The sequence below is a fragment of the Carassius carassius genome, chromosome 6 (assembly GCF_963082965.1).
Source record: "Carassius carassius chromosome 6, fCarCar2.1, whole genome shotgun sequence".
NCBI lineage: Eukaryota > Metazoa > Chordata > Actinopteri > Cypriniformes > Cyprinidae > Carassius > Carassius carassius.
In genome coordinates, this window is record NC_081760.1 from 14,056,690 (window position 1) to 14,069,025 (window position 12,336).

Consider the following 12,336-nt stretch of genomic DNA (forward strand, 5'->3'; position numbering starts at 1 on the left):
AATATTCCATAATATTTCCATATTTGCGATGTAACATCTGAATATATTATTAACTATTATTTATGTAATTTATATGCTTTGTGTTTCAGTCATGCTCCAATGGTGACACAGATGCTGATGTTTGATTCACTGTATTTTATTTTGATAAAGTACCAACTGTGCTGTCAAGTTGGCAATGCTGGAACTGATGTGTTTTGTTTGCGTGTGTGTGCACGCACCGCACACGCATCACTGTATAAAGGTCTGCTTTAATTTGTGTACACTCACAATGAAAAGAAAACATTGTGCTTTCTGCCATTTGAGTTTCCTTTCTGTGAACAAATGAAGCCGGTCACAAAAATGAAATGAAACTCAACATGTATAGACTACGCTACGTGTCGCACTGTTTTTCCCTTGTTTATCTGTAAACTAAATCAAATAGATTTAAATAAAAAAAAAGTTATTCCTTATATGTCTATATTTACCGCAGTTTATGTATATATAATGTACAAATATTTAGTATTTTCACAAATAGGTGAAAAAAAAACTGTCTGTTCAAAATAAATGAATATATATATATATATATATATTTTTTTTTTTTCTGTTGTACTGAAATCGTATCGAGCCATGACACTGGAACCAAGGTACATACCGAACCGTGACGTGTACCAATCCACCCCAATATATATGTATATACACACACACACATAGAAAAGAAAGTGTGATCTCATTAATAAAATATCTATTAATTTAGATCTAAATATAATAATTTAAGATCTTAATAAAAGTAAAATCTTAAAGAAAAATTATGTGAAAAATCTACATTTTATGACATTATATTTAAAATACATTTAATGTAAGATATTATGTTTAAAGACTTAAATTGTTTTGCATTCTTTTAGACAATTGTCACAAAATGTACCAATTTAATGCAAAATCTCATCTCTTATGTAATTGTCATGACTCACACGGGAGCGAAGGAGCAAGGAGTAGATAAATCAAAAGGAGTTTTATTTACAGCACGCTGGGGATCACAAGACTGGAGACATCAGGAGAACAGAATGACATTTAACAGCTGACGAAGAACTGGAGACAGAACTCACTTTAAATACACAGACACCAGATGGAACACACTTAGGAGCAAATCAACAGATTAATCAAAACACTGGAGACGAATACACACAAATGAGGACAGGAACAGGAAAGACCAAATAAGGGCAATGGAGGCACATGAGGAGCAAAACACAAAACATGGACCAGAGCTTGACATTATTTACCCCTCCTGGAAGGCGCGTCCCATGCCGTACAACATCCAATGGGAAGGTGGGGGGTTGCCCTGGGTGCCTCTAGGAGCAGAGTTACCAGATGGAAGGCCTCCAGAGCGGCGCCGGTTCCGGGACCCATGGCAGATCCAACAGCTCTAGGATTTGACCGGCGGGCTTGAAATCTGCGTGACTGGCAGGCCTGTCTTCTGCGCAATAGGTGACTTTGACATGGGCATGGCCGGCAGGCTGGAGAGAGCCACAGCTGTCTTCGGAGCAGTCGGCGAACTAGACTTAGGCCAGGCCAGCAGTCTTGTCTTGGTAGCAGACGGCAAACCTGAATCCGGAGCTGTCTGCGGGCTTGTTTTCGGATTGGCCAGCAAACTTGACAATGGCACGGCCGGCAAGCTTAACCTCTGAGCAGCTGGTAGGCTTGCTTTCAGCGTGGCCGCCTGGCTGGAGAAAGCCACAGCCGGCAGGCTTCGCAATGGCACGTCCAGCACTGAGTTAGCTGTTAGAGGGTTTGGCGGACAGGACAATGGCACAGCCGGCATGCTGGACTTCAGAGTGGTCAGCGGGCTTGTCTTTGGCATATAGCAGACTGGAGTGAGCCGCGGCTGGCGGGCATGACAACGGTGCATCCGGCACGGTTCACAGCGGGTCGGTCTTCATACCACAGAGAACAAACAGAGGAATACAAGAAAGACAAGACTACTCAAAAACTAAACAAAACACGGGAGAAGAAACGTCGCTTACAGATTTTCAGTCAGCTATTCGGTCACGACTCATACACGAGGAACACGGGAACCAAGGAGCGATGAGTAGAGGAGTAGATAAATCAAAAGGGGGTTTATTTATGGCACGCTGGGGATTACAGGACTGGAGACATCAGGAGAACAGAATGACATTTAACAGTTGACAAAGAACTGGAGATAGAACTCACTTTAAATGCACAGACACCAAATGGAACACACTAAGGAGCATATTAACAAATTAATCAAAACACAACTGGAGATGAAAACACACAAATGAGGACAGGAACAGGAAGGACCAAATAAGGGCAAGGGAGGCACATGTGGAGCAAAACACACACAAAACATGGATGGAAAATTATTATTATTTTATTATGTTATAAAAGACTTAATGAAAATTCCAAATAGTTCTTAGATTTCAATTTTCTTTACAGATTTTTCAGTGTTATATATTTAGGCAGTAAAATAAATACACATTTTTAAGAGTTTTTTAGGCGAGAATGTAGTTGTTTAGACTTAAAATATCGGTTTGTTAATAAAAATAACACCTATTTGAAAATTTGCTTCTAAGTTTTCGGAGATATGAGTTCCTGGGTGTCAGAAGCAGCTCATCACTCAGGAACCCACCAAGAGCAGCCTAACTTTGATCAATTCTTCTAGAATTTGGTCAAGATCTGGCTCTGATGTCTCTATAGTGGTTAAACATGAGAGATAATTTGATTTGGGTAAATCAAATGGGCAGTCTTTGGTCTCATTAAACTATTATTTCTCTTAAAGCAAATAGTTTTTGCTGAGGGCAAAGTTCCATTGCTTTATATTTTAGGCTAACTTTAAGCTTTTGTACTTTTGACTGAATTGTGTAGCAACTTTATTAATAGTATATACTTATATACTATTATATTAATTAAATACTTATATAATAGTATTTAATTAACATTAGTATTTGGTATTGAGAAACGTGTTATTTGCTCAGTCCATCTCTCTCATAATACAGTAATACAATAAGCTTTCAATGAAGCAACAACCTTCCTTCGTTACTAGTTATAAAGTGACATTTTCTAATCAGTAACAAAGGATTGGGCTCAGCTGTTAAACTGTCAAAGGAAGAAAGTATTTCTGCACACAATTATTTATTCTTTACTGACTGATTTTTTTTTACTTTTACTTTTTTACTTGTACATTGTATAAATGCAATATCACACTTGTAGCCATGCTTAAATTTAAGATATATATTTAAAACATTTATTTATCCGTATTTCAGATATTTAACTGTTTTCATATATGTATGACTGACAAATATTTTTATTCTCCTGAGGAATCAGAGGAGACATGTGAAATACTTCAAGCAACTGTGCAACTGTGATCTCCATTAAGTTTCATTTATGAAGCCAGAGAAGAATGCACAAGTACTGTATGCACACACACACACACACACAAAAGGTAATTCACTTGCACTGGATCTTCTGTTGACAGCAGAGATCGTTTACATCACGATATGCTCAACAAGTGCTGTTTCCATTCACACTACATGCAAATCAACTATTCGAGAGCGCTAATATTAACCTTTACATAACCCATGAATATGTACTCCAGCTCTCTACTGTACGCCTCTATTATGACATTTCAAAAACTGTATAATTAGTTTAAGTTGTATGGAGCAGATCCGTCTGGTTTTTAGGTGAATTATAGTGGCATTTCAGAGTGGACCCACTTAATAAGGACCCAACCCCTTAAAGGAAGTCATAACAAAAGGTTAAAAAGTAGATTCCAAACAGATAAAGATTAGGAACATTTCTGTGACTGTAAAAGTAGATTAGAAGTTACATAGAGCATATATGTCCACAAACAGAAATCGTGACCAAAGTTTGAACACTTTCAAAAAGGTGACGTGACATTCAGCCAAGTATGGTGACCCATACTCAGAATTCGTGCTCTGCATTTAACCCATCCAAAGTGCACACACAGCAGTGAACACACACCCAGAGCAGTGGGCAGCCATTTATGTTGCGGCACCCGGAGAGCAGTTGGGGGTTCAGTGCCTTGCTCATGGGCACCTAAGTCGTGGTATTGCCTGCCCGAGACTCAAACCCACAACCTTAGGAGTCATACTCTCTAACCACTAGGCCACGATTTCCCCACAAATTAATGACCTTTTGAATAACAAACTAAAACTCCCACACAATTTGAAAAAAACATAAAACGTAATATTTTGACACAGAATAAGAATATGTGAATAACTCAATTTTGACAAACATGTCAGATATAACCTTTTAATTCCAAGGGGACAATATCCAAAACACTTTGAAATCAACCAGAATTCATAGATTTATTTTTATCTTTGCCAGTCAAAAATCTTGAGAAGTTATTCATGAGCAACAAACTAAAAAAGATGGGAATTGCCATGACTTACTGCAACATTTTCAATGAAGCTGCTACAGTAACTCAAGAACTACTGAGATCGATTTCCAAATAAATCATATAGACCAGTTTTCTGAAACAAATGCAAAGACTTGATAGAATAGAATGATTCAATAGAAAGATGATTCGTACACAAATTCCTACTAACAACACTAAACATTTGCAACATTACAAAGAATCATCAGCTGGTTCAATTTTCTGAACAGTTTCAAACAAGTCATTCAAAAGATTTGACACAATAGAACAATTCATTAACAAACTGCTACTTTAGACTCACTGGTAGTAACACTAAATATGTTTTTTTAACTTTACTACACAAAGATTCACCTGCAGGCTACGTTTCCTAAACCAGCTCAAACAATTCAATCAAAATACCTGATTAAATAGAATGTGTCGTTCAAAATTCCTACCAGTAACATTAAACATTTCATAACTTTAATGTACAAAGATTCATCTGCAGGTTAAGGTCTTTGAACTGGATCGAACAATTCAATCAAAATATGTAACTTGATAGAATGATTAGCTCACAAATTGCTACTTCAAATTCACTATTATTAACACTAAACAATTTTAAATTCTCACTACACAAATATTAATCTGCAGGTTCAGTCTTCTAAACCAGTTCAAACAATTTATTCAAAAGACCTGACTCAACAGATCTGTTCGTTCACAAATTGCAACTTTAAATTTGCAACTACAAACATTTTCCTCAAAAATTTTGATTTGTTGGCTTTGCATCGCATCTGTTTATTATAGACTATCTGGTAATCAAACCAAAAATCCTGGATGATAAGGTTGGGCTAGAAAACAAAATCAAACAATTGTTGGGCACTTACCGTCAAACTTTTTATGTCTGGAGGTAAATATCGTCCGTATGTTGAGGCTGTTCTCATCCACTAATTTCTCAAAATCCAGTTTACTCTGCTGACCAAGCCTGTCCTCCATGTCTGAAGTGCAGCATGTGTAGCCTTGGGAACAAACCCGCAGTTGTTCACCTGTGGGACGAGAGAAGGACATATTTCACATAGCCGCACTGGGAGACACGGAACTCTTCACACCAAATCAAACACGCTTCATTAAGCTAGCGCTGCAATGTTTGATTTCCCAAACCGCACTGAAGACGTGAAGGTGCACCAACAGAAATTAATGGTGCATGTCGCTGCTGAATGTGACATCTGTAATTACGTCAAAGACACAGATGGATGTTTGAGAGCCGTCCTCAATCTTCCTTCAGGCATGTGTTTTGCACTCAGGTGAGCGTTTTAATGATTGCGAACAAGTAGAAAACTTGTCCGAGTGTCAATGTCATTACATACATTAACATAACATTACAATATGTTCAACGTGATATTTTATGTAGTGCATAACAAATTGCATATCATATGCATTTGTGCTTCTTAAGTAAATGTATCTCCAGCTTAAGTACTAAAAAGGTCAGTTTATTTATTTTTGTTCTGACGGCAAATTACCTTGCACTCATTGTAAAATGCATAAAATGTCAACAAATATCTGTAACATGCTTGGTCTTTTTGTGTTCCATTAGGTGTGTTCAACTTGAAGCAATGCTGCGTGGACTGGAAGGTCTATGTCTATGACATCAAGTTTACATGTAATGTTTGGTTGTTATTCTATGTTTACCGTGAGATTTCTATGAAAGTTGATTTCTGTATGTATTCCTTTGTGTGATTCCTTACTACTGTCAGATGCGTGACTCTTCTGTCAGTGTACCCTGTGGATTATTGTTAAAGAGATAATTGGTTGTCCATTTTCCACAAGTTGATATGATTCATTTTTTTTCTTTTTTTTTTACTCTTTGTACAGCAGTTATTGCTCATTCGAAATGTATCTGTAAGTATATGTGTTACATATATACATGGAATGTAGAACATATAAAAAGTGCTTGTTGCTCGTCTGCTAGTGGGCAGTGGGTGTAGTTTGGATTTTACATTTGTCAATCTCTACCATATGTCTACCTCAGCATTAAACAGACCCATCGCAACTTCACAAAAAAAAAAAAATATCTGCCAACACCTGCTAGATTAAACATGCTGTCATCCAGACCAACACTGCACCAGCTCACAAGCCAAAGCCAAAGTACTTCTGGCATGTGTGTATCGAGGGACAATGCAATGCTTGGAGGAAATGCCTATGGGTTAGTGATACATTTAAAATCACCTCAAAATTTGGCGAGGTATCATTAGTTGCTCACAGTGAGGAAAAGCGATAAACAACAGTGTGTTGGTAATGACATGGCTGCCGAACACTGTGAGAAAAATCTCATTCTCATACAGCAAGTTGATTTGAAAACTAATCTCAGACCATTATAAACTGAGCAGGCAGATGCTAGCTCTTATTTTGAGTTTTTATTGACTTCTGCAGAGAGAATATTTTGAAGCCTGTGTGTGATTTAATTTCTGATTGTGTCTCCTCGTTTTAATGTAACGAGCAAGAAATTGTGCAATTTATGAATGGGGAATGAAGTTTATAGTTCTACTCCTTATGCATTTCAACAGTTGTTTCATTAATTTATAAATTTCTTCCTCAAAGTATATCATGATAAATATAAGACTAAATTGATACACTAATGTTTAAGATTTGTCCATTTCTAAAAGAAGCTTTCTATGCTCACCATTAAGGGTGTAAGAAAATATCGATACACGTGAGTATCGTGATTTTTTTTTTTTTTTGGCGATACTGTATCGATTCTCAAAAATGGAATATTGATATTTATATATTTAAAAAAAAAATCATATGAGATTCATGGCAGTTGTTTTGTTTTTAGTTTATTTCCCTACCGCTAGATGGCAGTCTTCATCTCTGAACAAGTCTTGAGTGACAGGAAATACTAGCATTAGGGCAAGCCAATAATGTTATCGTTAATGCAGTTCACTTCTAGTAATGGCAGATGAAAGAATTGTCCCAATTTCTGTTTTGGTGTACAAAGCTGAAGTGTGCCATCATTTGGGCTTTTGTGGTAACATCCACTGCGGGACTGTGACACAGGCACTGCCTCGGTTCCGCCGCTTGCGGCAACCCGTGTAACGCCCGTTTCACACATACTCCATCTGCAGTGCGTATGCGTTGCATATTTTTTTACGCACCCATGTTAACGGATTCCAGCGTTCACACTGCACGCGGTTGCGGTCAGACAATGCGTTCCAGGAGCAGTGTGTCTGCAGCAGTGCAGCAATCGTTTACGTACCGAGTCTATTTTTGCTGTGCTGCATGCGGTGAATTAAAGTGCTCACACCGCATCTACAATATAACACTGTATGACAGATGGATCGCTTTAATTTCATTGTTCCTTTTTTTATTTAAAATATTAACAAAGTTCCATACCTTTTCATGAACAATCTGATATCCTGAATCATAAATATGTGTAAATGAGTGTGTTTTGTCATTTAAAAACCTTTATAAATGATCTTGAACGTGATCTGTAATGTGAGATGTGCGCCGTCATGTTTGTTCGCGCTGCAGTGCAGAGAGTCCCGTCAGTCGGATTTACAGCACGTGAATTCATCAATCTCTCCCGAAATACAAGTAATAAGTGGCCGGTGAACTGGGAGAAGAACAGAGTGAACTTTATAATTACTTTCACTATGTGTATCTGATATAAATAAAAAACATCTGCAAATTAAATTTGAATGGATTGTTATGGTTGCTTCCATAGACATATGCGTGTATTTTTCAAACTCTAAATGTATTGTTTTACTAGTATTTATGTGTATTTAAATGTCTGAAACCTAAAATATGCATTATGTGGTTAATAACACATATTATATTGTGATAATATGAAAAGAGCAGTGCACGTCTCCAACCCGCGAAAACACAGTTTGAATTTGACAGTTATGTGACGTCACCGAACGTTCTAATACTCCCAGGGGCATGGAAATAAGAATTCCATAATTGGGACCGTACCGCTCAAAAGGTTAACTAAAGGATCCTGCAAGCACCCCATTACTCATTCTAAACAGAAAGTGGTTCAATAACATAAAATGTTACAGGGACTGATTATTGAAAATGCAGATCCCACTGTGTTCACAATTTGTATGTATTTATTTATTGCTAAGGTTTGCATATGGTGCTGTGTTCTTAATGACAGCTTTCCTTATAATAGCCTATATAATATTCCTAAAAGAAGAAATATCCCAACATATCGCCTTGCTTACAGTATTGCAGTGTATCACAACATATCGTATCGCAACCCCAGTATTGTGATATGTATCGTATCGCCAGATTCTTGGCAATATTGCATCACAGTCCCGCCCACAGCCAGTGCCGGAAGTAAAAATTCAATACAATTTCTGCATTGACATGGGGCTGGGCGATATATCGAATATTAGCGATAATATCGGAATAATTTTGACGACGATGTACAATTTGAATATATCGGGAATATCGAATATTTCAAATTCAAGCATACTTTCCCAAAAGAACGCGTCGAATGTCCAAAAAAGGAACCTGTAACTGCTGACTGCTCTACGCCCCTCTACTACGAGAGCTGTAATGATAGCGGTTGCCAGATAACAAGAGATTAAATCTCCCAATCAGAGCTCCACTGTTACAAGGATACATTTTCTGCCCGGTGTTTGCTTATTTTAAGCAATCTGGCAACCATGAGCATGTGCTCACTCCTCATTGCGGAAGAGCCGCTGACGATAATCTGAAAACACTAACAAGCTGGAATTGAGCGATCTAATGAAAGCGTCGTTCAGCCGGTCTGTGTTCTGTCGTGAGATCTCAACTGTATTGTTTGCGTTTGTGATCGCAAAATAAATGCACTTACTCGACCGCTGATGTCTGAATAGAGAAACATAGGCTATGGCCATTTTGAATTACTATTTGGGAATTTCACTGATAAGTTTACCAGTTTCCATAATATAGACAGAGAAAATGCAAAAGTCTTTGGTATTCATTTATATATATTTATATATAAGAAATAGCTATGTGCTTCAGCAACTAGCTCCCCATCTTAGAGGGTTTTTAGTGTCAGTAGGAACATAGTTTCATGCCACAGAGCTTCTCTTAAAACCACAGACAGTTGACAGACTTGTGGTCTCAGCTTAAAAACTTGTTAAAAAATTAAAATAAAATACTTATCCCAGTTGCATAGTTTAAATTGTGAATTGCATGCACTAAAAAGTTGACAGAATGCACTTTCTGTAACTGTTACTTAATTTGCACTGCTTCAGTTACATATAGGCCTATATGTGATCTCTTGGTCTAGATTTTTTAACTGCTTAAATTAGCTGTTTAATCTAAATGTTTTTTTGTTTTTTTTTAATGGGCAAAAGAAAATCATGTTTTATTTTTTATTATTTAAATGCAAATGCAAACATATCAAGATATATATAGAATATCGTAAAAAATTTGACAATGTCGAGATATCTTTTTTTTTTTTGTATATCGCCCAGCCCTACATTGACAGTTGGGGTATAAGCCATAAAAACGTAACCATACATGGTAGACTTAAAACCAGCTACGGCTGTACTAAGTGATAGTATATGCTCATAAAAACGCCAAAAGTTCATGGGGCACTAACCTTGTTTGGAGATAAATGCCTTTTATTCGTGATGTCTTGGATAAGTACTTCATTACCCACAATCCTGAACAATCCCACAATCCCACAGTGATGCATCTGATTGGTGGAACTCGTGTAACCGTCTGGTTAAAACCCACGAAGGTCCGTGAAGACTGAAGATCATTAATAAAAAAATAAAATAAAATAAAAACCTGTGTTGCATTTGCACGGTAAACTTATCAGTGCAATCATGATCTCCTTGGCTGCCATGATTTTTCAAGGAGGAAAACAAAAGTGTTCAAAGGGGTGAAAACCACTTCAGATAGGGTCATCAGAAATGTTGGGTTTAATTAAAAATATTATGTCAACAGGTTCCACACAATTTGTTTAAGTAATCTCAATAAACAATAATTTAGTTCATTTTACAAAAGAAGTTTAAGTAAACTTAACTTAACAAACCTTAGTAGAGTCAACAAACAACAATTGAGTTAATTGTACATGAAAATTGTAATTAATGATGACAACATTTTTTAATAATGCCAATTCAGAAACACCATCCCCTTTAATTAGGATTTAATAAGTCCATAACACTGAATCAATAAATAAGAGTGCAGCTGTTCAATATAACTCAACATATAAACCATCTCTTAATTACAGTTCATCAAACAGATCAGAAACATGTTTGAAACACAATGTTACATTTCCAACCATTTATTTGTATGTTTTGTTCTAAAATATATCAGAACAAGTTCAGTAAATCAAACATAATTTTTTTTTTATTACTCACGTAGCTATCTAATGGTGTTACACTTCTGCAAGAGGGTGACAGAACAACAATTACCCATAATACACTGCAAAATCCTCAGCCAATGACATTCAAGTCTGTATTGGTTTTATTAATCTGTTACTTTTATGCAACAATGTTATGTTGGCTGAACAAATAATTTTTAAGTAAAGCTGACAATACACACTTTTTTGTTGAATGAACTAGACTAAATTAAGTTCACATTGTTAAATTACTTTTTTTTAAGTAATCACAACATGAACGGATTAAGTAAAATTGGCAAAAGTGAAGGTAATTTTTTTGAGTGTATATAAAATAAAATTCACTGGAGGAAAAAGTTAGATTTGGAAGTTGCTCAAAAGGCTCGTTCGCGGTTGTGGCTTCAGTCGAATTCAGTGAGGTGCGGTGGTTTATGGGATGAGTAGTTCCTTCGTTCGAAATGAAAATATGTACACAGTCTTGTACGTTTGACTTTTTTTGGATTTTCTCTTAATTTTTTACACTCAAAATGAAATGTTGTATGCTTATGAGTTCAGCCGTAGCTGGTTATCCTCACACATGCTCTAAAACTCTTTAGATACAGATTTTTACGAAAGTCAATGGGAGAAATTAATGGGAAATTTACTTCCGGCATCTAAGCTCTCTCAGGCTGTGGGCGGGACTGTGATGCTCTATACACAGCCCTACTCACCATGGCAATTTATGATGCAAAGCTGAATTTTCAGCATCATAACTCCACTCCAGTCTATTTGCTGCTCAAAAAATTATTATTACTATTTGCTGCTTCATATTTTTTTTAGAAATCAAAATAGATATTTGTTTTCCACGATTCTTTGATTCATAAAAGGTCCAACAGAACAGTTTATTTGAAATAGAAATGTGCAGTGAACCACATCAGTATAGCTTACTCTGGTTTTCTGCATATATTATTTAGTTTCATAATTGTCTTTTCTTGAAGAGGCTAACTTTTTATTATTATTATTATTCAACCAATAAACAGGTTTTGGTCTTTTGAACTACTATTTAACATATTTCTTTTGAAATATGAACGAACACAAAGTGAAAGTAAAGTCTGTCTTGCGTGCATGAATACAAACACAAAATAACACATTTGCATGAGAAAACTCTCTGAAAAAGCACAGAAAAATACACAACAGAGCACTTTGACATAACACAAACCAAAACCAAGGATGAAACAGAGGTACATGTCTGATAAAGCACTGGAATTTCTGTCTTCGTCACTGGGCGATGTTGGGGTAAAATCAATCCTGATGCAGATTACTACCAGCGGATCGATCATGTATATTAAATAATTCTTACATGGTTCATAAAGATAATTTGCACTATTTCTTCCAGTTGCACTCTGAATATTTATCACTCATTATGTGTGTAGTTTGTGAATCTTTTGCACTCTTTGTATTGTTGTAAAAGACAATATGTGCAATTGTTTTTTACTACATGCTGCACAGTTTGTGTTTATTGTTCATACTTAGATTGAAAATATATTTCTCTGAAAAAAAAAAACACTTTTTTGTTTTGTTTTTATATAAAACTCTTTCCATTTTCTTTACTCCTTAAACGTTTTTGGATACATCTCTATTGTTAGTAAACAAAATAGGC

The 12,336-nt window shown here is 36.2% G+C and overlaps 1 protein-coding gene across 1 annotated transcript in view; it reads right to left on the reverse strand.

Moving 5' to 3' along the window:
* LOC132142399 (glypican-6-like) overlaps positions 1-12,336 on the reverse strand; it is a 291,401-nt gene that overhangs the window by 208,901 nt on the left and 70,164 nt on the right. Inside the window, exon 2 of the mRNA XM_059552222.1 lies at positions 5,248-5,406. Within this exon, the coding sequence (XP_059408205.1) occupies positions 5,248-5,406 (159 nt within the window). The remainder of the gene's footprint in view (positions 1-5,247; positions 5,407-12,336) is intronic.